The sequence below is a fragment of the Apium graveolens genome, chromosome 9 (genome assembly GCF_009905375.1).
Source record: "Apium graveolens cultivar Ventura chromosome 9, ASM990537v1, whole genome shotgun sequence".
NCBI lineage: Eukaryota > Viridiplantae > Streptophyta > Magnoliopsida > Apiales > Apiaceae > Apium > Apium graveolens.
This window is the reverse complement of record NC_133655.1, coordinates 282,304,466-282,332,203: the sequence shown is the minus strand read 5'-3', so window position 1 is coordinate 282,332,203 and position 27,738 is coordinate 282,304,466. Positions and strand designations below refer to the sequence as shown.

General features: G+C 34.7%; 1 protein-coding gene and 1 non-coding gene across 5 annotated transcripts; both read right to left on the bottom strand.

Moving 5' to 3' along the window:
- Window positions 1-2,660: 2,660 nt before the first annotated feature.
- On the bottom strand, window positions 2,661-21,063 carry LOC141684622 (uncharacterized). 4 transcript variants are annotated; one of them, XR_012560653.1, is made up of 15 exons: window positions 20,759-21,062; window positions 20,454-20,538; window positions 19,149-19,203; window positions 18,835-18,971; window positions 18,482-18,534; window positions 18,327-18,408; window positions 18,088-18,221; window positions 17,673-17,843; window positions 17,245-17,553; window positions 16,999-17,039; window positions 5,615-5,705; window positions 5,333-5,534; window positions 5,108-5,239; window positions 3,837-4,600; window positions 2,661-3,686 (listed from the first exon to the last, which is right to left on the bottom strand). XR_012560653.1 is itself a non-coding variant. In XM_074489682.1 (14 exons), the coding sequence occupies exons 1-14, from the start codon at window positions 20,925-20,927 to the stop codon at window positions 3,955-3,957; spliced, it is 2,301 nt and encodes a 766-aa protein (XP_074345783.1). In that variant the 5' UTR covers window positions 20,928-21,063; the 3' UTR covers window positions 2,661-3,954. The 4 variants fall into 4 exon arrangements, 3 of the variants coding, with proteins under 3 accessions (XP_074345783.1, XP_074345782.1, XP_074345784.1); XM_074489682.1 differs by having other exon boundaries at window positions 2,661-4,600; window positions 20,765-21,063; XM_074489681.1 differs by having other exon boundaries at window positions 2,662-4,600.
- TRNAD-GUC (transfer RNA aspartic acid (anticodon GUC)) lies at window positions 2,825-2,896 on the bottom strand. The gene has a single exon. It is a non-coding gene; the product is annotated as a tRNA-Asp (tRNA).
- Window positions 21,064-27,738: the final 6,675 nt, after the last annotated feature.

Here is a 27,738-nt window from a genome sequence, read left to right as displayed (position 1 = left end):
CCAGGTTTTCTTTCTTTTACTTCTATTCGGCTCACCATAAACTCCTGTAAGACGCCATGGCAACATACCATCAATTTTTGCTTGAACATCGATATGATTTTGAGAAAAACTGACCAAATTAGCTTGACTTGATTTTTTCCACAATATAGCTAACCCACCACTACGGCTCTGAGGTTCGACAACCATCATTTCCTCATAATCCAACGTCATACGAATACGCTCCATACTCTCTTTTTTACTTACCGTTTCACACAAAAAGACAAAACTGGGCTTATATTGGCAGACCATGTCTTTAAGGAACTGAACTTTCCGAGGTAGGCCCAAATCTTGGCAGTTCCAGCTGATAGTACTCATAATGATAGGCGGGCCTGCATTGCAGTACCCGTCAAAAGCTCATTTTTTTCTGGTTAATATCTTCCTGATTCAGCATTTCTACATCTTGTTCGTGGTCATTCTTTGTGGACTCATGCACTTGATCCATTCGACGTCTTTTTAGGTCCAAGACAAATATTTCATTTAGCTCAGGCCCATTATTATCTCCCATTTTCTTGCTTATCACATCATCATGATCCGCTACGTTAGTTATGATTTTTAAATTTGAATTATCAGTAAGTCCGTTAATTTCTCTCCGTCCCTGATTCTCGCCCACCATATCTCCTTTCTCATCACCTCATATTTTCGTGCCCTGATCACCCATCTGCACCAATCACTGTAACCACTTCTCTCCCCCCTGTGTCACTGATATCCCCCGTATTACTTGTCGGAATCTTCCCGCCTGATCGAAGCCATTTCGAACCCATTGTATGTGACCGCCGACGAGGCTCAACATGCATGAATGCACCATACGATTTCTCGATAAGTTCCATTGGCATGTCAAACAACTTCTCACAGAATTTTTCACCATGACCTATCATGCCGCAGATAAAACAGAATGTCAGGATTGCTTCGTACACAAAATTCACCCAGCACCAGATAGATTCACTTTTCTTGAGCTTCATTCTTCTTTTCAACGGAACATCTAACTTCAGAGAGACTCTTACACGTAAATATTCCCTCCAGACTCCCACAAAATTATTAACATCTGACTTAATGAAGGTGCCAATATAATTGGCTATGTCAGTCACCACCCTCTGGGACATAAATCATGTATTTATGCCATGTAGTTGCACCCAAACATCCAACCTGTTTATGGCTATCGATCTCGGATTGTCTCCTTCTTTTAATCTTTCAAATATGAGGTGAAAACGACCGAATGTCCACAGGCTTCCTTCCATAACTCGTCTAATGTCTATCTCATGGTATAATTGAAAGATAAAGCGATTTGGTTCCAACTGCTTAACATATCCTGGGTCTCTATAATGAGACCATTTTGTGCTGCATCGCATGAAAATCAATTGGAGAATCCGTCAAAAACCGACCCACTAAGCACCACCTCGTGTCTATCTCACTCAACTCTTCTGTTTCACCTTTATACATTAAACCCCCTTGTTCTTCATCTTCTAAAGTAATCATTGCAAAACCCTCATCTATCTCCTGTATTATACTACTTTGTCTGGCCATTAATGAAACTGAATTAATGAAGAGACTATAATCGCAACTCAAAGAACAAAACTGAAAACAATGGTTGACAGAAAAACTGAATTAAAACATGTCAAAAGACAAGACCCGAAACTTTTTTTAGGATTACATTTTAAGGCTTATAATTTACATCAATATACATATTCGCGCAGTCGCGGATTTATAGTCCAATTTTTTTGAAGCGCTATGTACTTAAATGACTATATTACGGTATTATGTTACGCGCTAGGGGTCCAAATTTATTTTGATTTTTTTGTCATTTTCATTAGATTTTTCAAATTTTTTATACTACATGCTGAAAAAAATTGTATTTCAACCATTTAATCTCTAATTTATGATCATATAACTATAAATAAAACTAAATATAACTCAAATTTTGAAAAACTTATTAATATTATACGGGCACTTCAACTTTTTTAGTGGGGCACACTAAAATATATATATACACTTTAATTTTTTAATAAAAAATCATTAATTTTTCATTCTGTGGGAGCACGTGTCCCCGCTGGCCCCTACATGATACCACCCTTGTATCCGCCCGTGTGGTTCAAAACTCTACACTTTTTCCTGAAATATCGAAAACTTATTTTTTTATCCTTCAACCAGCCGAAATACAACAATTTTTTTTCCCGTTTCAAGGGTAGAAAGCTACATTTCCAACATTTTAGGGGCAAAAATGAACAGTTCTGAACCATATTGATAGATAGGTATATTGGTGCAAAAATTAAAATTTAAGAAGTTATTAAGTTTATTTTTATGTGTTCTAAAAAATTTTAGCAGACAGGGACATCATTGAACTCGGCTTTCATGGGTCTCCGACTACCTATATATTTTGCAGAAGTAGACTAGAAACAAGTACAATTGCGAAAATTGGATTTTTCACATATTAAACTCGAAAGAACTACACTTGCAAATATAAAAAAAAAATCAAATTCAATGATGTCCAAACTTAAAAAGTCCTTTGATTAAGTGTTGTTAAAATCTATTGCACTTACATATTTCACGTACAAACTTGTAACAAATGTTATAAAGGATTATTTTCCCCAAGTGCTATTCGTAGTACATTCTTTCGATACAAACTTATATCAAAGGACGAACATGAAGTTACGAAGTTCAACTATGATTACTTCGACAAAAACATTCATACAAAAAACACTTAAACTTGTCTTCTCAGAAAAACACAAACTTGTACATTTGCAGTTTGAAGCCTAGAATGAACAAAAATAAATTTTTTAGAAAAAAATAACGCCGCTGCCGGGGATCGAACCCGGGTCACCCGCGTGACAGGCGGGAATACTTACCACTATACTACAACGACTTGGTTGACAGAAAACTGCACGTCTATATAGATATATGTGAACGAATCACGACGTCCACCACCCTGTCTATTTTAAAGACTGTCCTAGTTTCCCACAATTCTCAGTTAAAAATATTCTCATCTGAATACAAACCAACTAATCTATAATTCTAAGGAATTATAATCGTGCAAGTAATATTGTAGCTCAAGTCTAACTTCAAAATTTCGATACTGATTTACGTTTTTAGCCGTTTGGTTCATGATATTCTAACCCGGATAATGGAATTGGAACGGTTATTCAAATGTGTTGGTGTTTGATTGATAAGTTTGATTAGGTAAGATAACGTTAACCAAGCAAGTCATTCCCTGCTTGCGCAGGCCTAATGGGATCCCAGATCATCCTCATAACTCATTCCTATCAACAATCCTTTTGCGGTATATATAACTCAGTAATCAGATCTTGATGAAGACATTTTTATAATCCTTTGCGCTCTTTCCGTTCCAATCTCACACTCAAAGACAACTTCATATCTCTTTCCGTTCCAAATCTCACACACACATGGAGGTGACACAAAGCATCTATTGAGTAGGATACATACCTTAAACAGCTACAGTGTCTTCGTCGAAAAAGTTGTTGAGGAGCACATGAACATCAAAATGCTACCTTTATTTAAGCATAGTTCAGGCAAAAACATTTTTACTTGGCTACTGCAGCTCAAGTATAATATGTGAAAACGGTTAGTTGTCACAAATTAACACAAATAATTCTGATCTTACTGTCCAAAGATCCACAGATCCACGAGTCTAATCTCTGTATCAAAAAAGCCAACAAAAGGTTGCAAATTAGTTCCTAGCAAGTCTGGTTATATTCATCGTTTTAGTCTTTTTGGTGTCCTTGCCTAAATAATTTGAAGGATTATAACTATGAATTTGTAACTATACCCAAACGGATACAAGATACCTTACTGTAATGTACAGGTACAACATAACCTGTGATAATTATGTTACTTCATTTCCACGTTTCCTCCGAGCCATGCATATATTCCCTTTCCCTCTTAGTGAACTCTTCTACGCTTTGATTAATAGTAATCCTCTCTCCGGTCATCATCCCGCCTGACCATCTTTGACCTACCAGATAATTCATTTCGAATGCATTCAGAGCCATCTCTATAATGATTATAACCTCGGCTGTGATCTTCCCCTCTGCACTGCTTTTTCTTATCCCGAGAAGAACTTAGTTCCGCTCTTGGTCCAAACTGTCTGCCATGTTTCTTACTGAAAGCTTTGTCATCAGAGAAAACCTTTTTTTTATCTTTCTCGCCATGACGTCGACTGCAACTAGAATCACTGCCATAATGGCCCCTGCTCACACGGTTATTTCTAGTGATATCATGATGATCATAATTATGTCTTTCACCATCGTATCTGTCAGAGCTATTGGACATATATTCCACTTCCATATTTGATCTCTCGGCATGATTTGCCCGATCCCTTTTACCACTTAATGAGCGAGATTTCTTTCCATGTTGGTCATGCACAGAATGCATGTCATGGTAAAAATGTTCGCCATGCAGATCAGTTCTTCGTGATCTTTGAGTATGTTTTTTTCCCAAGTAGCTCCCACTATTTTCCCTCACTGAATGAGATAAGTATTCTTGTGATCCTTGTGGCAAATTGTGGTGATCCGTCTGTATATCCTCATCTTCGTCATCAGAAGGTTGTCTCCTAAGAAGCAGAGGTCTATCAGAGATCCAATATGAAAAGAGAAACTAGAAACTCTGTTAACCAGATTAATGGATTTTTTTTCACAAAAACACCGAGAATTTATGATTAAAGTCCAACCTGGAGGCTGCATAATGATAACCCAATTAAGTTACGAACACAAGTATTTAACCGGCAGATAAAACCATATTATCAGCATTTTATGTTAAAAGCTAATTGTGTGCACTACAAGTTCATGTTGCGTAAATTAGTAATTAAGAGGATATAAAACAGGGGTTCTTTGTTTTCCAGTACTGATTTAAGAAACTGCTGTGAATGGATCTAAAAAGCACATTACTTAAGGCAATCACTTTGAACAGATCTAAGAAGCATACTTACTCAGGACAATGACCACACAACCCAAAAAGAAACCAATCAAGTAGACAACTAAGATAAGAGATGTGGGTTAGGATTACTGTGCAGAAGGTGAGACAGAAAGAAGGAATTCAATTCATCTTAGTAACAAGATACCTCATCATGTAATCATTAAAATGGTTCCCTCCAATATCACAATTCTGAGTCCCCAAAAACTTTGCATGTCTAGAGGGGTCCTCTAATCTGTCCCCTACAAAGGGGGCCACGCCAGCCATCCCAGGATTGCAACTGCAAGATGTTTTAACTTTTAACTGTTAGTCTGACTTGGATTGAATGGGAATTTTCTTATTAAAGACCGCAGTAAATTTAATAGAAACTTACCCAAAATCAGGCATGTGACCATACATATACGACATGCACGGATAAATTCCAATAGGTGAGACAGGAACCATAGATGCATTGAAGGGTATCATTCCAGTATTTGCATACATGGTAGTGTAAGGCCTCATAGGACCAAATGCAGTGTTGTTCCAATATGGTGTAACTTGAGCTGCCATGCCCCCTACTGCACACACAAAATTACCTGGAATTTGAACAATACTATGTTGCAATAAGCTTAAACTTATAATTGTGAACAAACAAACAAATGGAGCAGCATTTTACCTGTCTGTGGTATAGAGTGTGAACCACTGGCAAGGGGGCAGTCTCTTATAAAATGGTCTGGAGCACCACACATGTAACATGTACGGTCCGCCTGATTCAAAAAAATCAAAAAAAAAAATATTTTGAGAATAGTGAAAAAGATGCCGCGATACATGTATATATTGACATGATAATTTGGTACTGATGTAATAAGCTGTCAAATTAATCTTATTAACTAATTTAAGGTCCAAAGTTGTATATTCTTTTCACAAAAGGTTTTCCATTTCCATATTTTCACAGTTTAGGCTGCTCCCATTTCACTGGCTCTAACTGAAAAAGGTACGAAAATGAAAAACAAGTTAACTTTTTCCTTCATTTTTATTATTTTATTTCAAGCGTCCCTTTCTTCCCAAAGACAATGACCGAATTGCTTATCTTATAATACTTCAACCATTAATTCATCATGCATCTAGCTAACACAGCAAATCAGGAGTTGCCAGTATACAGTTTTAAGGTGTATATTGTCAGGAAGAGACAGTCAGGCTTATTACTAGTATTAATATTAGATTGTATTTCTAATAGCAGGCTGCAATATCTTAAGCTAGTAATGGTAAGCTGATATTTTACCAATTACTTAGGAGTTAAGTATTCAGTAAAGCCTATAAATAGACTCCTCAGTTGTAATGTTCAGATAATGCATTTTATGTAAAGGAATTCTATTCCCCCAAAATCTGTCTCAATCTCTAAACTCTTTCTCTCTCTATAACAGAATTATGTCTTCTTCTTCAAGTTACTTGATTCTCTGCGCTTATTCTATCTGTTCTTCACCTAAATTCTCTGCTTCTCTACAGATTCTAGTCTATAATCTCTGCTTGTTTACATTCCTACTTCACATAAATCAGAAAATCACAAAAATATTCAAAAACACAAAGTCAGAAACCCTAGTTCCTGACAAATTGGTATCAGAGCTTCAGAATTGGATCTACCACTGCTTCTACTTTGTTCAGCAGCTTAAACCGAGCAGAGCGAGCTAGTTATTGCAGTAATCTCAGCTGCAAGTCCAGAAATTTCTCAAAATCTGTTCAGGTGTCTTGTTCTCTACTATACCTTATAAATCTGTTGAATTTCAATCATGTTTAGCATGTACAGGAGCTGTTCTAGCTGTGATTGATCTCGTTTAGAAATTACTTAGCTGTTTTAGTTGTTCAGTGAAGAAAAACACAAAAAATAGTAGAGGTAATAGTACTATAGAGTTGCATTAGTACTGTTTTGAGCTGTCTGTTAAGGATTTGTGATTAGATCTGAGATTTGGAGTGAAGTTAGTTTACTTGTGGTTGATTTTAGTTGTTGTGGGGATAAAATAGCGGAGAACTGCTACTTAATGCAGATCTGTGAAGTATTGAGATTAGTGAGTATAAACTGTTTGATATATTGCCTGAGAGAATGAGCTATTACATGGATGATGAGTTTGTAGAGACTTCTCATCAAGGAGCTTTAAGCAGGACTTACAAGGTCACCTGCTAGGTACTGATGAAAAAATTGAGAGATTTCAAAGACAGATGGAGTTGCTTGTGGTTGGAATGAATCAGAAGTCTAGTAGACAAGCTGAAGTTGAGAATCTCTATGGGGAAGAATCGGAGGATTACAAGGAGAATGTAACTCCACAATTTTCTCAAAAAGGCATGTTCAGAGATCCATCACATGCTGCTTCTGAGAGGCAAAAGACTATTCACAGGAAGTATAAGGTGGATGAAGATGTTAAGACTGGTGGATGCAATGGAGGAACTCTGAAAGATAATTAGAGTCTGAGGCACCTCAAGTTGTCTTTTCCAGTTTATAGAGAAGGAACTGATTCTTTGGAATGGCTTAGGGATTGTGAAGAATACTTCACAATTTATGAGGTTAATGATAGGAAGAGAGCTGCTATAGCAGCCATGCACCTGAGTGGAGTTCTTAGATCTTGGTACAAGTCCTTCATGATTGGGAATGACAGTGTTACTTGGCAACAATTCTCTGAGGCCTTCACATCTAGGTTTGATGAAGTGGAGACTGATTTAGTATTTGATAAATTCAAGAAATTACAACAAGTAACTTCAGTGGAGGAGTACTTTGATGACTTTGAAAAGTGCAGGGGTCAATTACTGAAGAAGATTCCTAATTTGACTAAAGAGTATTTTTTGGAGAACTTTGTTGGAGGTAGGGCTGTAAACGAACCGAGTCCAGTCGAGTTTTTCCTTAACGAGTTCGAGTTCGAGTTTTTTCTTAACGAGTCGAGTTCGAAAAGTTTAACGATCAGATTTTCATGTTCGAACTCGAGTTCGTTAACAACCGAGTCGAGCTCGAGTTGTTCACGAACTTTTCGAGTCGAGTCGAACTCGAGTCGAGTTCGAGTTGGTCATTAATTTTTTAATTTTTTTTGCTCTTTTTTCACAATTAGAGTCCAAAAAGGCCCAACCCAAATAATATAAAATTTAAGTCCAATCCAACTAAGAATACACAGGTAGAGAATAGAGCATGCTCATGTATATATTTAGATTTTTTTATGCATATTGCTTATCGAGTCGAGTTCGAGTCGAGTTTAACGAGTCGAGTCGATCTCGAGTCGATCTCGAGTCGAGTTCGAGTCAACCACTTGTAAAACTCGGATCGACTCGATAAGCTAAACGAGCATATTTTCTTGTTCGAACTCGAGCTCGATTACTTAACGAGTCGAGTCGAGTCGAGCCTAACGATCAACTCGGTTCGTTTACGGCCCTAGTTGGAGGGTTACAACATGAGATTAAAGGCATGATAAGGTTGCTGGAATCAAGCTCTCCGGAACAGGCTCTTAAATTGGCTAGGTATTATGAGCATTCAAGTCAACCAAAGAAGTTTACTGTATTTGGCAACAAGGCTAATTCAGTGGGAGCAGGTACAAGTAAGAGTGTGGCAACTACAGGAGCAACTGTTACTGGTAAAGCACCTTTGCTGGTATCAAGTAAAGCACCAGAAAGTATTTCTTCTAAGCCTAGGCCATTGACTTATGCTCAAAGAGAGGAAAGAAGGCAGAAAGGCTTATGCTTCTATTGTGATGAGAAGTTCTCAAAAGGACATGAGTGCAAAAGACCACAGAACTTCTTAATGGTACTCGAGGAAGAAGAGGAGTATGCAGGTACTCCTATATATGATGAGGATCCAACTGAAGATTTGAATGAGATGAAAACTCAGGAGATCATATTGACTGCTCTAGGAGTGAAAAGACCAACACAGTCTATTCCCATCCAGTTTAAAGGAAATTACAAGGATAAAGAGGTGAAGATGCTGGTTGACAGTGGCAGCACTCTCAATTTGATTAGCAGAAAGGCTTGTTTGGACCTGGAATTAGTATCGGAAATGCAGTCAGGAATTCAGATTAAGCTACCTAATGGAGAGATACTTAACAGCAGTGAGAAATGCTCGGCATTCAAATGGAAATGGCAAAATGTGGAATTCAACACTGAGGTTTGGGTGGTGAGGTTTAGGTGGCAGATATACAAGATTGGGAGATTATACTAGGAGTGGAGTGGCTAACAAAACTTGGAGAATTTCAATGCAACTTTGAAGCTCGGGCTTTGAAATTTAAGTGGCAGGGGAAGGATGTTGAACTTACTTCTGACTCCAAGGTGATCATAGAAGGTAATTGCCATTAGCTTTCTGCTGTGGTACCACAGTGGATGGAGCTATAACGACTCGTATAATTTCGCATTATTCAAATGTATAACTATTAAATAATTGAGTAAATAAAATGTGTTACTGTTGTCAGCTATGTGTTGCAGTCGTTATGGATTGTATGTGTTGTATTATTTCATAATAGGTGATTTTATTTATCACTATCGTGTTTTGTAGATTAAATTGAATAATTATTAGTGGTTTACTTGCAGTTTTATTTTTATAAAATTAGAAATTATTTCGAAAATAATTTTGAGTGTTTTATAATTTCAATATGAATTTTTAGGGATTTTTAGAAATTATGGAAATTTATTTTATTGATTTATTATTCCCCTGTGATTTATTTGGCATATTTATGGTTAAATTCGATATTAAATTTAGAATCGCTTCAAAAATTTCGAAACTCATATTTCATTAAGTTTGGAATATTCCGAGAATTTTAAAAAAAAATTGAAATTTTTTTGGATTTAATTCACCCGCACGTTCTTTCGTTAAATCGTTAAATGCGGGTATTAGTCGCGTTCCAAAAATGATTTAAAAATTTCAAAAGTTTTATTTAGTAACTTCAAATTATTTCAAGAATTTTAAAGCTATTCTCGTAAATTTACGGGTTATTTTTACCCGTAAATTATTTGTTAAGTTATTAATTGCGAGTCTGAATTAATTTTACGGGAATATTGTGTGGCATGTACATCCCTATCCTCCTCCCTCTTTCATTCATTCGATAACTCTCCTCCTCTCTTTCTTTTCTTGCCCCCCGATCTGTTCTCTGCTCCGGTGAGTTCAACGCTGTCTTTTTCCGGCCATTCATGTTCGATTGTTGTCCCGGTTTCGTTTGATTTTTCGAATTATATATACATGCATATACAATCTTGTGTGTGTATTGTGTAATTCGGTTGTGGGCCAGGTAACGCCGCCCTTCCTCGGTTTTCCGACGAGGTGGTGGTGGCCTGGTCTGCGGGTGTGTATTCGCGTGTGTGTTGTATGCTGCTGTGTTCCCCTGTTCGCCGTACCTTGCTTTTTCCGGCTTGTTTGTTCAGGTATTCTGCTTGGAATTCTTATTCTTATTTTATTTTATTTTCTCTGCAGAAAAAAATTGATTGGTATTCATGAAATAATTATTCGTGCGGTATAATTTCAAATTAATCGGTGGAATTTTTGCGTTAGAAACCCGCACATTAATCGGGTATCCGCAAAATCTACTGCCGTCGGCGATGAGCCTCGGCGAGCCGGCGGTGGACTGTGATGACGCGATTCTGAGTCCTAATGTAAATAAATAATAAATGTATAAAGTTTATTTATAAGTTCGATGCGAAATAGTAGTTAAATATTATTATTCGAGATTACTGGGATTGTGATTGTAATTGTTGGTTGGCGTTGTTGTGAATTGGGACGTCGATTTATGTTTCGACGGGTAGGCCGATAAACAGAGGAAACGCTGCCCGATTTTCGGAAAATTAAATTCAAAAATACGGGAATGTATCTTGTAATTGTCGGAGATACCAGTCGAACGTATATACTTGTATACTTATAAATAAGTACTTTGTGGAACCTACTTACGTATTGTGACAAATGTTTTGTTATATAATTGACAACCCTGTTTTCTCAAAGCGACGGGTATATGTGATTTCAGAAATTGAGTATGGAACCGAGTCTTGAATACGTGAACTACTGGTTGTTCCATGTCTTATAGTAATATGTATAGTTACGAGTCGGGTTTTGGTATCGTTTGGGTAGAACCGGTAGCGAGGATATGTCAAGCATAATTGGTTGCCTAATATAGGGTAGTTCGACTCTGTAGGTTCTAGTCGGATGGCCCGAGAGTTGGTATTTGACTAAAGATAGCCTGGTGGTCAGTCGACAAGCTCACTAAGGTTCCAATCGAAGGACCTGAGTGTTGAAGTCGAGTCCAGGGTGATCTAGTGGTTAGACGATAAAGCCTGAGAGTCAGAGTCGGCTCAAAGTCAATCAGTAATAGTTGTAAAGCTCTGCAAGGCAAGTACCCTGACCATTCTTTTATGGTTCAGTACGTATGAATAGATTATTGTTTTAATCTCGTAATGGAATAGAAACGTTTTATTATTTAAAATATGTTTTGGGGAAAAGTAACTTCTGAAAAGTACCTATCTCTAAAATGTGATTAAAATGAAAAGAAGTTTTGAATAGTGTGTTGTGAGTCACCCGCGCGTTGATTTGTTTATTTGTTAAAAGCGGGTATAAATTGCGTTTCAAAAAATGTCTTAAAATTTCAAAATTTATTTTTTATTAAACTTTGGAATATTTATGAAATTTTAAGATTAATTTGGTACGGTTTTGAGTAAATATTTATTCGTAGATTGTATTATCAAGATAGATTAAAACAATACGAATCGGCTTGCAGTCAGTCAGAAAACGACACGTATCCATTTAATTTGGACACGTGTCGTGTAATTGAGTAGGAGGGGTGAGTCACTTGTTTTAACATCAATCTCAATCTCTCTCTCTTTCCAGTCTCTCTCGATCGTTCTCTTTCGTTTTCTTTTCTCTTCCTCTTGGTTTCTTCCTCTCCCCTTGCTTCCCGGTGATTGCCGCCGTTTGTGTTCAATTTCTCCGGCTTGTTTTTCGGTAACTTCTGCGATTTGGCTCCTGTTTATGTATATATATGTATACACCTGTGTGTATATGTGTGTGTGCAAGTAGAGCTGTGTCTGGTTGCCTTCTTTTTCCCTATTCCCCATCGCCGCCCTTCCCCGATTCCGGTGGGGGTGGTGGCGCGTGGGCTGCGTGCGGTTGTGTGTTCAGTTGGGTGATGTTCGGTTCTGTGTTGTTTTTGTTGTTCCTCTCCTGTTTTGTAAATTTCAAATTAGAATATTATAATAATTTTATTTGTTATTCTGCAGGAAATTTATTTGAATAATATTCGTGAAATAAAAGGTTTCATTGCGGGAAAATATTTTAATCGGTGTAATTTATTCGGAAACCCGTATTATGTCGGGCACCAATAAATTGTACCGCCGTTGACGATGAACTTCGGTGAGTCAACGGTGGACGGTGATGAATTGATTTTGAGTCCTAATTTTATAAATAAATAAAAATAAATCGTATATTGGAGTTGTACGTAAATAATTGCGTGACTGTAGAATTTGTATTGTGGCGAGACTTGTGATTTGTTGGTTGTTGACGTCGATTATGTTTCGACGGGCAGGCTCGTAAATAGAGGAGTCGTCGTCAAAATTTTTCTAAAAATTTATTTTAAATAAGAGGATCGTATTTTATAATATAAAACGTTTTATCCCTATTTGAATACGGATTATGTGAATACGTGTATAATTATTATACGAGTAAGGTTATCGAATTGGGTTAATAGGATTCGAAGATATCAAGCATGTCGGTATAACTAATTAGGGTATTCTGTTACTGTAGATCCCAGTCGAGTATCGTCAGGACCGAAGTCAGTGTAAAAGCTACTTAGGGTTTCCAAAAGCGTTGCAAGACAAGTACCCTGACCATTCTTTTATGGTTTAGTACGAATGAATAAACTTTTGTTTTATTCTCGTAAAGGAATAGTAACGTTTTAAGTTATGTATTCCCTGTAGTTATAAATAATTGTTTTCAAACCTGTTTTGGGGAAAAGTAACTTCGAAAGTTACCTATCTTGAAATAAAATGATTTGTGAACCAGTTTTACGTGTGCTGTTAAAATGAATGGTTTTGAAATGAGATAGGTACAAGTGTTTTGAAAACCGGATAAAACGATCAGATATGGGATACATAGGGGCCAGAGTAGGTCTATTGAGGTGGCGTAAGAGACTAATTCGGTTGCGCGCATTTCATAACCGATTAGTCCTAGCTAGTCTCTGATTTCCGGAACAGGTATACGGGATGGCAGTTGGAGCCGTCTGGTGTTGATAGCCTGATCAGCTGTCTTCACATACCCGTTACGTATCTGATTTGGCTTTGTGGTTCCCGTAAGGGAATAAGTAATTGATACAGTGGATTTATAAATGTGAATAGCATGCTAAAATTGGACTCTGGTACTTACACAGCACACAATTACGTTTGTTTTGAGCATGCTAGTCAGTGATATCCAGCGATCTCAGCTTTTCTTATTTACTGATACTCAGAATGATTTACATATTGCGGATTTCATATTGATAGTTCTGTTCCTATAACTGTTTACATTACTGTTCTATTTTGATATTCATATGTTGGTACTGCTGAGCGATTATACTCACCCTTGCAACCTGTTATATATATATCGCATATGCCTGGAAGACCGATCAGACCTTGGCAGAACCGTGTCTCAGCCCCTTCAGGACCCAGCTCCTCAGAGGTAGTCAGGATAACGTCGTCGGAACCCTCGACTGACTCTAAAGTTTGCTCCTCTATATGAGTTGCTGACTCACACCTTAAGACACAGTTCTATATCTTTTTGACTCAATTCCTAACCTGAATCAGGGACTTGAACCTGTAGCTCTGATATCAACTGTGACGGCCTCAACCCCGGGGTCAGGAGTTGACGTCACCAAACACGACAAACAGAAATATAAACAACAAGATTATTATTATTATTATAAACTAACACGGCCCCATACCAAGATCCGATCCAGGTTCAAGTATGATCCAAGCCACACACATTATTACAAACTATTTATTTAAAAAGTCTGGCACACTAACTTATTCAGCAACTCAACAGACCGCACATGGTCTGATACTAACTACCTCTGAAGAGCTGGGTCTGAAGGGGCTGAAACACGGTTCTACCAAGGTCTGATCGGTCTTCTAGGCATCTGCGATATATAAAAGTGGTTTTGGAAAACTGGATAAGAGAAGAATTTTGATCCACCCATGTCGTGGAATGTTTTGATCCACCTACGTCGTGGAATGTTTTGATCCACCTATGTCGTGGAGTTTGGAAAGAGGTAAAATGGGAATTCAGTTAATCTATTGGAGATGAGTAGGCGTAAGAGGCTAATTCGGTTGGGCGCTCTGTTTAACCGATTAGTCCAGCGTGGGGGAAAGACCTAGCAAGTCTTCCTAGTTCCGGAACACATTCTTTATTCTGGACGGCCGTTAGTCGCTGTCCGGTGATGATAGACTGATCAGCTATCTTCACCCGTTGAACGTCCAATAGATTTGATTGATTCGGTTTTGAAATTGTTTAACAAATCAACTTGTATGAAACAGATGATTTGGAAATGAGATAGCATGCTAGAATTTAACTCTGGTATTTATACACAGCACACGACTAATGTTCTTGTCTTACAGAGCATGCTAGTTTTGAATATCCAGTTTATGAATGTTTACCATGTTTTGCAAACAAGCTATAATTTATGTTCCTATCATTGTTTTATCATAAATTGCGTTACTCGTTATTCATATAGTGGTACTGTTAAGCAATTGATTGCTCACCCTTGCAGAATGTTTTATATATGTATTGTAGATGCCTAGGAGATTCTTCCGTAGTAGTCAGGGCAGAGTTCCAGTTCCTTCCGTGTCAGGCTCCTCTGAGGTAGTAGTGTTCGACCAAAAATGGTCTGTTAAGTTACTGTATTAAGATAGTATTGTCAGGATTGTTTGTAGTAAGTTGGTTTTGTGATGATTGTAACCTAAGTCACTGGAAAAGATCTTGGTAAGGGGGTTGGTAAGGGGGTTGTGTTTATGTAATAATGTTAGGTTGGATTACATTTTGTTGTTACTATTGTTGTTGATGACGTCAACTCCTGACCCCGGGGTTGAGGCCGTCATAGGAGCAGATTGCTGAGAGTTATGCAGGGGATAAAGAGATTGAAGACCTCATTCTTGATACTGCTGTCAACAAGTTGGGTCCATAACAATACTATTTACAGCAAGGGTTGCTACAGTATCAAGGGAAATGGGTGATTGGAGGTGCAGGAGATTTGAGGAAACAAATCTTTGAGGAATTACACTTTAAGGGGGTAGGAGGACATTCTGGAAATAGGGCCACCTATAAAAGAATATCAGAGTATTTTTATTGGTCTTTAATAAGACAAGATGTGGGAAGGTGGGTGAGAGAGTGTGAGGTGTGCCAGCAGGTGAAAGGAGAGACTGTTAAAACCCTTGGCCTTTTAGTACCTTTACCTATTCCTCAGGAACCATGGAAAGATATATTTATGGATTTTATTACAGGTCTTCCAAAATCAAAAGGTTTTGAAGTAATATGGGTTGTGGTTGACAGGTTTAGTAGGTATGCCCATTTCATATCCCTCAACCACCCTATTACAGCTAAAGGAATAGCTCAGACATTCTTTGAGCAAGTTTACAGATTACATGGATTATCGGCATCCATAGTCTGTGACAGAGATAGCTTATTCTTGAGTCAGTTTTGGCAAACTCTGTTCAAAATTTCTGGAACCAGATTGTGTCTCAGCACAGCTTACCACCCACAGTCTGATGGTTGCACAGAGAGAATCAATCAGTGCCTATAACAGTACTTGAGGAGTATGACTAGTCAGACACCAAGGAACTAGGTTACATGGTTGGTTGTTGCTGAATGGTGGTATAATACCACCTTTCATACAACTTTAAATACATCTCCATATCAAGTGGTGTATGGAGTCAAGCCAAGACATATATCACTACTGGACAGGGTTCATACTAATTTGTCTTCCTTGGAGGAAATGTTGAATGTCAGACAGCAACAGTGGTCATTACTAAAGGAGTTATTGGAGAAGGCTCAGCTCAGAATGAAAAGTTTTGCTGATAACAAAAGGTCTGTGAGAGTTTTTGAGGTGGGAGATTTGGTTTATTTGAAGTTACAGCCTTACAGACAGGTAATAGTGGCAATTAGAAAGAATTTAAAGTTGTCAGCAAGGTATTTTGGACCCTATAAAATTCTGGAGAAGATAGGTGAAGCTGCTTATAAACTAGATTTGCCAGAAACTTCAAGAGTTCACCCTGTTTTTCATGTGTCTCAGTTAAAAAAAAGCTATGGGACAGGTTAAAGCTATGAGACAGCTGCCTCAGGTTAATGAGCAAGGAGTATTTGACCTCAGTCCCCTAAGGAGTCTGGACACTAGGAATATTGTGAAGGATCACAGAGTGGTGCATCAGGTTTTGATACAATGGAAGGGCTTTAGCAGTGATGAAGCTACCTCGAAAGATGAAGATCTTCTGAAACTTAATTTTCCAGATTTCCTACTCCCAGCACGACAAGCTGGATCTGAAGAAGGGGGGATTGTCAGGAGGAAGAGACAGTCAGGCTTATTACTAGTATTAATAGTAGATTGTATTTCTAATAGCAGACTACAATATATTAAGCTAGTAAGGGTAAACTGGTATTTTACCAATTACTTAGGGGTTCAGTATTCAGTAAAGCCTATAAATAGACTCATCAGTTGTAATGTTCAGATTATGCATTTTATGAAAAGAAATTCTATTCCCCCAAAATCTCTCTCTCTAAACTCTTTCTCACTCTATAACAGAATTATGTCTTCTTCTTCAAATTACTTGATTCTTTGTGCTTATTCTATTTGTTCTTCACCTAAATTCTCTGCTTCTCTATAGATTCTAGTCTATAATCTCTGCTTGTTTACATTTCTACTTCTCATAAATCAGAAAATCACAAAATATTCAAAAACACAAAGTCAGAAACCCTAGTTCCTGACAAATGCCCTCATGGCATAACATGCATGAACTCTAAGTAACTTAAAAACTAGCAACACCCAAATATAATTTTAGTAGTGCTGTAAGAGGGAGAATTACAGTCTTAGAACATACCTTTCTGTATGTAGCAGTAGTTGAAACTTTTCCATCTTCATCTGTTGCAGTCAAGATCATTACTTAATACAAATATCTAACATAATTAATATAATACCAAGGTGAATATAAAACTAGCACATGTATCTTTGCATTGAGAAGGAAAATTTAGCTAAAATGGAGACCCAAAGCACTTATAGAGTTAACGATAGCAGTATAACACAAACCAGGGTTATAGAAAGAGCGAAAATAAAATATTAAAGTTACCTCTCTCTTGCATATGAATTTGAGGCAAATGGACAGGATCATTCTCTCCTTGGAAATCAGCAAGACCTGGTTGATTTCCTGTCTCACTTTGGGAACACGCATGCTGAGAATATACATCGCCTTCTCCACCAATTAGTTCTTTGTATCGAAATGAAGGAATCCCCTTTAAAACTTTGTCTGGCACCAAGTTTTTAGTGGGATAATTTAATCCTCTCTCCATAGCCGAAGGGTATACCGGTTTATTTGGCCTCTTTTGAACGATAGTCACAGCACTAGAGAGATCTTTAGCCTGGATTCCAGATTCTTCGTCTGCAATTATGTGTTATAAAGGTTATTAACTAGTTTGAGCATAAAAAACCACCAGTCCCTCCCTGTCAGCCACAGTTAAAGAAAGAAATACCTACAAGTTTGTTAATAATAAGTCCTACCTGGGGCAAATCTCCGCAGTGCATTTTCTGAAACAGAGAGTTGATTCTGAGATTCAAGGAAATGCTCAATTGCTTTCCTAAGAGATAAATTAGGAAGCAAATCTGCTTCCATAAATTTTTGTGAGGAACATCGAGGGCACTTTGCCTTCTCACTGAGAACCCTGCGAATGCCTGCAAAATCACAGAAATCAAAATTCATAAGCTGCAAAAATTAGTGACTTGAGCTCCTGCTATAAATTTTATGACTAGTAACAGTGCAGCAAAATTACGATTTAAAAAGTTGGCAAATGGCAGTTATGCAGTTATGTGCAGACTGCAGAGCCAATTGCCTCTTTCCGTTCAGAAACAAAGGAATAGAGGGTTCAAACTTCAAACATAAGAAAGAAGACAGATAACTAAAATCCAAGTAACTCACATCTTTCACAAAAACTGTGTTGGCAGCATGGTATCATCATAGCGTCCCTGAGAAATTTGTTGCAGATGGCACATCTAAGTTCTGATGGTAACGAAGCATTTTGCTCAGCTAAATCGTAGAGATGAACGACTCTTCTATACAATTTTCAAAATAAAATTAGTATGACAGAGGCGTAAATACATTTGGATGTAAGAAGAAAAAGAAGAGTACGGAGGAAGGGAGAAATCAGAAACGTTTACTTTTCCAGCTTCACATGCTCTTGAATTTTTGGTTCCGGCTTTTTTGGTGAAAATTTTCCTTTGGTGCAATCCTGATCAGAACCTACATTGACATTGCGTAATGGTAAGTTTAGCACTAAGAAGGTGATACCTATATCACAAGGCATAATAAGTACCTTTGGAAATAGTCTCAACAAGGTCACCTGCTTGATGCTTTTGGTGCCCTAACCTGGATTATCAAACCGATCCAGTTAGCTTTTACTAGTACAATTATAATCAAAAATCCAAATGTCAGGTCTAAAGATATACAATTTCAGATGAGATATGATATAATACAAAAAACAATCATTAATTAAACTATGAATGCATCACACAATTAAATACTGAAACTCAGTCACTAGGCATCAAGCTTGTAACTGAATCAATAAAAATGTATACCTTAATACAGACTATCTGATTAAACTAATGCATTGAGAAATTCATGTAAACCATGCCAAATTGAAGTAATAGGAAGACAAGAAAAAATTACCTTAAAACTGCAACCTTTTCCTGCTCGTTGTCATAGATATTCTTCCATTTTGATTCTGCATTAGATTGTCGAACAATTTCGTCCTGAACCACACAAGAATCATTACCAAAATCACCGAAGTCAGCTATTTCTCCACTCTGCAAAAAATGTAAGATAAAAATTTTAGGAAAATTAATAGGATAGAATTATATTAAATGTATCACGCTAACTGAAATATGTATTGTCATTTCTATCACCTAACACGGTTATAAATTACAAAAATGCAATTAACAGATCATCTAGATAGAACAAACTAAAAATGTGTGCAACTGCACCTTTTCACGAAGCTTCGATTTCTTCATCCCCAAATTTGCAACTAGATCTTGTGGCCTGCAAAAAGTAATGCACCATTAGAGAAGTGCCAAAAGCTTATAACTGTTAAAATTTCTATTTATTAATCAATAAGCATAAGTTATGGAAGTATTTCATCCAATTAAGATTAAAGAGCAATTATATAAAATCAATAAGATAAGAGTAGATTTTGATCTTTATATTGATAGGCAGTGGAGGGAAACCAATACATCACTATATACAAATCAACTCAATGATAGCACAAAGTGATATTGCAGCATTGTGAATGGACAACACTGAGACGAGCCCTGCCTCCAACAATAAATCTGACTAATATGATTACCAAAACAGTAATCCGCAAAAATGATGGCTGACACTGAGTAAACACCAACTATTTAAATCCAGTTTTTGCACAACGGAGGCTAGCTCAAGTGACTGAGTAGTTGGTATATGCACTTTATTTATTTTTATAAAGAAAAAGAAGCCAAACTGGAACTGAAGGAGTGACGCAGTGGGAAAGCAGATCGTAGTACTTGAACTAGAAGCCTTGAATTCCATTCTCAAATAACCCACCCATCCCCCCCAAAAAAATTACTTAAAATATATAGACTACCCAGAAAATTAAGTTTGTGACATTCTTTTCGCCTATCATTGTAAGTTTGTAACTATCCAAATAAGTCAAAATGTGGAAATATAGAATACTAATTTACAACTAGAGGGGTTATCAGCACATAAGTTAAAAGGTTAGCACAAAAGTAAGGAAAATCAGGGAAGTAAACAACATAATAAGGAAAGATGTCATAAATATTTGTACGCTTTCAAATTAGCCTACAAACAATATAAAAACATCGCCACTATTAATGATTAATATCCTTTTCCTTACAAAAACCTTTCAATTGATTGGTAAATATAATAATATACAACAAAACAATTATAAATTCTATAAAAAGGGAGGCAGTCAAACTTGTTGCAAATGGCAACTTGCCATTGACATCCACTTCCTGATTGCTGAAATCATATACTGCCCAAATTTTCTAATGCAATTCACACCCCACTCACTCGTGTGCATATAGAGGTACTATTTTTTCCTAATATCTATTAGGTCAATGCAGAAAACCACAAAAACATTATAAACCTGGTCTAAAACCTTACTTTATGTTCTGAATGTAACTACTTCTCCACTATTCCCAATATTATTCTTGTCAGATTTTAAACAATTAAGCACCAAAATGATACAGCAATAAATGGAATCAGACAATAAAAATAACGCATAAGTTTGAGAAACTTACGGAGCTGCAGGAACTAATCTGGCTGGAACTCTTCTAATTATCACACTTGAATTGCTTGGAATTTGATAAGTTTCGTCCTTATACTCTGAATTCAATCAAAATCAGCAATATTATTAACACATTTATAAGTTCTAAAACCAAATTAACCACACGTGAACCGTAAATAAACAAAGAGAGGGAGAGAGAGAGGGGGGGAGGGAGAGAGAGAGAAGGGGGGAGAGGGAGAGAGAGGGAGAGAGGGGGAGGGAGACACACACACACACAGAGAGAGAGAGAGGGAGCGAGGGAGGGAGGGAGCGAGAGACCTTGACCAGTAACAAAATCAGAGAAGACTAAATCAAAGTCATGACAAGAATTAAGTTTTTTAACACTAATAATCTTCAACTTCAATTCCAAAACTGAAATCGACGGCCGGTCTCCGATATCCACCGTGTCGAAGTTCACCGCGCTTCTAAACTTGAATCGTATATGCATAATAACACAATTCAAGTTGTATATAAGTATAATTTAAACTGTCTTTTCTGTTGTCAATTGTGTTCGTTTTTGTGTGCGTTAAAACAGACAAAGAGATACAATAAGTTATAGAGACGGAAACAGAGGAGGTTTGTAATAAACGATTTGGGTTTTTATACAAGTGTTTCGGACCGAACATAAGACTTCTACCACGTGTCTCACGCGTGAACCTGATTTTATACGAAGCTGGCGTACGTAGATAATCTAGATTTTGTAATTTATAAATTGTGGTGGGTTGTTGAGAATTAAGGCCCAAAGAACATAGGTTACGTTTTGAGTCATTCGGCCCAATACTACATTGACTGTGGACTCCACAAGAATTTTACACTCCAGAATTTTAGAATTAAAATTTGGAAAATCTCTAAACCCAAACCGGCCTAAACACTCGTATCAGAGTCGGGGATAAAAGATACACGAAAAGACGAAAAGTTCATCTGTTCGGGATTTTAAAACGGATAGGTCCGAATTTTTCTAAAAATTGGATCGAGTTGGACCGGGCAGATCTTCCTCTGAAATATAGGACCCGTTTTAGGTTCGCGGATTGGACCGGATTGGGTCGAACCGATTTTTATCCGGACTTTTTTTATTTTTATATATTTAATTTTATTTTATATTTTGTACCTCGATTTATAACTGGTTTAGATATCGAAAAAATAATATCTCGAAATTTTAACCATTATTGTTTTCTTTTTTAATAAACCAGTAAATACATATTTCCAAATATTCATTACATTAGGTAAACTCCTCGTATTAGGTCTTTTAAATTTGAAGTTACTGTAATTCACTGCTCCTCTTTGTCTTGTTGGCTTATCGAAAATAAAGGATACAAGAAAATTGTCAATATTGTTGTTGGTCTTACCAACGAGCAATAATGGGATACTTATTTTTTTTAAAACAAATATCTTATTTGGATATAATAAAATATAAAGGATATGATGGAAATCAATTTACTTTTATCAATAAAGATAAGGGTACAATAGGAAATATGATATACGTCGTATTGATATAAAATTTACACCAATTATCGTGAAATTATATACTTTAATATTTATATGATGTAATTTTACAATATTATAATATTAGGTTGGGGTTAATTTTACCCTAGAAGTTACACTGTAGTAATGATATAGTATCAGCTTTGGGTTACTCTAAGAATTTTAGACACAATTCTATATTTTAAAAAACTATATTCAAACTGAAAATTTAAAGTTTTTTTTATTTATGTTTTGATAAATAGAATGTCTTTTTTTATCGTTGGGAACTCTCGAGTGCGTACTAGATAAATCTCACGGGATCACGCAATAGCCTGCAAATAGAGCGGGCAATCAGGTCGTGTCGTGTACTTTCGTGTCGTGTAATTTCGTGTTTCGTGTACGTAAACATGAAACTCATATCCGACCCGAAATGATTTTGTGTACCCATATGTGAAACCCATATCCGATTCAAATCGTGTCGTGTACTTTCCGTGTACTTTTCGTGTATATTAGATAAAAATATAATATAATATTTAAATACATATAATATATTAAAAAATCTATTTTAATGTATAATCTAATGAAATATGGAGAATGGATATATAAATATATATTTTTTTACATAGTATTTTGTAAAAACTTGTAAATATTTATATTATATTTATATTATATACATAAATATATGCATGTGTTATATATATTAATTTATAAATATATTTATCTCGTGTAATTTCGTGTACTTTCGTGTACCTAAATTGAAACTCATATCCGACACTAAATCTATCGTGTAATTTCGTGTTCGTGTACATTCGTGTTTCGTGTACCAAAAATTAAAACCAATATCCGTATTTTTCGTGTCGTTTCGTGTCGTTTTCACGTGTCGTGTGCCAAATTTTCCGCTTTACCTGCAAACCACCTGAACCAAGATAAACTGTATTTAAGCGACAGACTCTAATTCATGAGGTATAATTATAAATTTTCCTCCCGTGTGATTCGAACCTGTGATCAAGAGAATAATTATCCTTTTTTTAACCAACTAAGTCAACCCTTGCAGGCAAAATATTTTATCTTTAAAAAAAAATAAAAAAGGTTATATTAATTGTAATGTGAATCGTATTAACTCATTCTTATAGACACAATGCATGTTTAGAAAATATTAAAATAAGTAATTTGTTTAAAATGAATAAATATCTTAAAAATAATAAGTAGATAAATACTTAAGTTATACGAGTATATAACTCGTACGATGCATAGTTGTTTTTATCATTATAGATTATAAATTATAATTTTAACATGTTACTGTTTGATTCGAATCATATGCTCCTTAAATAACAATTTCTAAGATTATATCTAATATTTTCCATCAATTTGATCTGACGGTTCTAAATCGAGCGACAAGAAGACAAACAACCATAATTTCAACATTTCGTTTTAATATAATACCAGTATATAACTCGTGCGATGCATGACCATTTTATCATTATATATTATAAATTATAATATTAAAATTTTTTGATTGTAAGATTCGATCTTAATTCAATTAAATAATAGTTTTTAAAATTTTATCTAACGGTTCTAGATTGAGTGGTAAGGGACCAACAACCAAATTTTTTATGTTTCGTCTTTAATATAATAGTATAGATTATCGATAAGTGTTTGGATAATCGTACTTATAAATCAAGATTTTTTTACTTAATGAAATAAAACAGACAAATTTTATATATATTTATTTTAATAGATGGATTTTAAATTAGATTAATATTTCAAAAATTATTTTTTAAACTAAAGTTAATAAAAAATTTAAATATCAAAAAAAATTAAGAAAAAAATATTACCAACAATCCCTCTTGTATAAGTTTTTACTAATTAATAAGGATAAAGTAGATGGATAAACAGTATCATAGATATACACAATTATAAGAAGATTTACATTATACTAAAATAAAGTACAGCTGACATCATATTAATTTATATGTAAAACTCTCCTTTAAGTGTTTATATTATGAAATCCTATATGTCAAGCTTTTACTAATTTTGTTGATGTCATCTTCCACTAACAATTCTCTCCTTATTTAATTTATCTTCAATTTCTTCTCTATCTCTTTCATTTATTATCTCCACTAATTTTCTATCTTCCCCATTTCCCATTCTCTTTATTTATCATTTTTATTAAATTAATCAGTTTTAATAGTTTCATTTTTTCACTAATTTTATCTTATTCCAAATTAATTTTAGTTACATAAATATTAATTATTATATTTTTTGTATTTAATAAAAAGTTGATAATCAATATTTGTAATTTGAGTGATATCATTTTTTAAGTTTTTTATTTTTATATTTTATTCTATTCTCATTAGTATGTAATAAAAATATTTAATTAATATATATTATTCAAATTAAGCTATTTTAAAATAATTTTAAAAAAAAAATTGTAATATAACCGGATATCGGATAAATTTTAAACTTACCAATCCAATATCCTATTAAAATTTTCAAAAATCAAACGAGAAAAATGGAGCAGCAGCTAAGTCCATTGTCGGCCACACTTGGCTGAAAATTGTTGAGACGATTGTGATTTAAAGGAAGAGTATGAATAAATGGTGGATCGCATGATCAATCTATCACCTCGTCAATCTTAAAAAAGGAGGCCCACATGTTTGATCATAGGGGGCAATCCCCATGCTTTTATAGGCACGTTTACGAGAAAAATATTCATCATTTTCTTTCTCTTTATCGTATACGAAATAAAATAAATATTATCCGTATTTAAATCTAATAATTATAAATACGGATATAATTTCTCGAGTTTGTTGGATTGTTTTACGCACTCCCTTTCGCTAATATTCTCAAAAATAATTTAATGTTTGTTCGCCTAATCTTAAATTTGTAAAAATATAATTTATTTCAAAACTTCAAAATTAGATTTGATCTTAGTTTTTTATGATAAATATTATTTTTTAAAAGAGAATATGCTAATATAATTTTTTTCTATACAAAATAAAGTTACTTCCTCAGTGTTTATTATACTTGTAAATCTTGATAAATTCATACCCTTGAGATAGGGAAAATTAATGTTTTATTCAAAATATTAATTACTAGATAAATTAATAATTAAATAATTTATCAATATATTAATAATTTATTAAGTTATCAATATATATATATCAATTTAATTTTTTTAACATATATTTCTAAATATATATAATAAAAAGGTCATTGATTTTCGTGATGTAATAGATTATGGATGCCGAAAAAGTTATTTATTATTCTCGCGAATATGAAGCGGTGGCAGAATTGGTAGATAATGCGCAAATAATTACTCCCTCCGTCCCTAAAAATGTTTCTTATTTGTCTTGGACACGTTTGCCAATGCACACTTTTGATTGTTAATATCTTTAAATTCGTATTAGTATTAAATATAAAATATTTCACTGTATTAAAGTACTGATAAATATGAATTCAACGAAATCACTCATGACTATGTTTGATATTATAGACTAGACGTAAATTATTAGTCAATCGCTTACTGTAAACAGTACCGAAAGTCAAAATATGAAATGTTTAACGGGACGGAGGGAGTAGCATTTAGCAGGGGTACAGGATTTGAGAAAGAAGATGAAGCGGAAGATGACGACGGGATTGATATGGAGCCGATTTTGAAAACAACAATATCATTGACTAATTTTGTATGAAATTGACTAATTTTTCATTTCAATATTTACATAGTACATTGTAGCTCAGTAAGAGTAAAACCGGTGGTGTAAAAATAGGTACAGCTGTTGCTATAGTTTAAAATGAAAAAATGATTTTGTGGTGCTAAAATACATCATGTCGCCAATAATTGGTTCTATATTTAACTAAATTGTTTCAAATTTAACTAATTTTTCTATTTATGTGTATAAAATTTTTTCACTTTTACTTATTTCATTTTTCCCTCTCTTTTTGTAACTCTTTTGTAGTGTGACAAATATAGCACTATGCTATATTTAGCACAAACTATAGAATCGTGATATTTTATAACAATTGTCAAAATTCACATTTTGTTTTGTATTATAGATATAACACATCATTGGACATGCTCTAATGCACTAAAAAGTATAAAATAAAAACTGGACAAATTAACTTTAAAAGAAAAAAAAAGTTATTTAACAATATTATTTTAAGAATATAACTTAACATAAATATGTAATTGTAATGTAAGATAAAATTATTAATTTATTTATATTATATGGGACTTATATGCTTTTGCAAAATTTACTATCTTATAAATTTAGTGAATTATTAATTTATATTAGAGGGTCTGAGCCGGGACTACAAAATATTATTAAGTAATCGAGATTATTAATTTATCGAGTATTTATTTATCGAGGTTTAAATGTATGGCGCTTGACATTTTGCACACATTTCAATGCATTTTGACTTGATAGTTTCAAATATTATTTTAATTTTGTTTTTGTAAATTATAATATGCTATTCTATTTTTATTAAAAAAAAAATTTAAGTAAGTAAAACTATCTCAAAGATGCACAAAAAGTCAATCGGACCGAGTTTTATTCGGGTTTTAAAAAACCCAATTTAAAAAAAAATGGATCGGGCCGTGTTTTTCTAAAAATCGGGTCAGGTTGGGCTTGCTAAAAAATATGAGGCTCGTTTTAGGTCCGTGGGCCGGGTTGGATATGGCAAAATCGGGTTTTATCTAAACTTTTTATATAATAAATATTATTTTATATTTTATATTTCATGGCTCTGTTAGGGTTTATACTGAAATATACGTTTGAAATATATACTTTAATAATAAATTATTTGAGAATCTTGAATGCATGTTTTCACATAGTCTGTATATTATATATTGCAGACAATCTAGAATCAGATGGGATAGCAGAAGATTAGATTGTCAAACTCCTTATATAATATAATAAAGGTTCACAGTCTAAGTGATATTAGACAAACCACTGGAACGGCTGAAGTATTATTTAGAAATAGTTTATCTTGACTATTGAATAATACTTGCATACTTTGTGTATATTGAACGAGATCAAAATAGTAGAATAATTATTTCTTTTATTCTGAAAATAAAGAAGAACTAAGATTCTATGATATTATTATTTTGCTTAGGTTCTTAATCCGGATGTAGTAATTGACACTTGTATTTAATGCACATGCCTTGATTCATACATGAAGTAATTTATTTTAAATTACGAATTTATGTATTGGGCAATGACATTATATACAGAGTGGGATATAAACTATAAAAGGAAACCGTGTCCGAAAAATATATTCGGGTGATGATGTTCTCTTGAAAGCTCATAAAGATAATTATACTTTAGTCTTGCAGGCAGATTTGTTCTTGTATAATTATAAGGTTGAGTGAATGATCAAGGATAAAAAAATATTGATTAAATAAATTGTCAGAAATTAATTTAATTAATGGACACGCGATATCTTAAACATGGGGAATTTATAAGTATTTAATATGGGAGCCGAATTAAATAATTAATTTACGGAATTAGGAAAGGTAGTGCAAATATTAATTCTTTAGTGGATTGATTTAATATTTAATGACATTGGGGGCTTGGCCCGGAATGTCATTAGAAGGCCTGACCTAATGGTCCATGATCCCTACTGTAGCCTATAAATATTCTCATTCTCCTAAAGCTAGGGTTAACACACACAAAAAACGAAATCACGTCCTAGGGTTTGAGAGAGGCAACTGTTTTTCTCGATGAGCCAACTAGGGTTTTGGAATTTTGGAGCTTTGGGAGAGGTACACCTTGGGAGATCGAAGCCCACACTTCGTC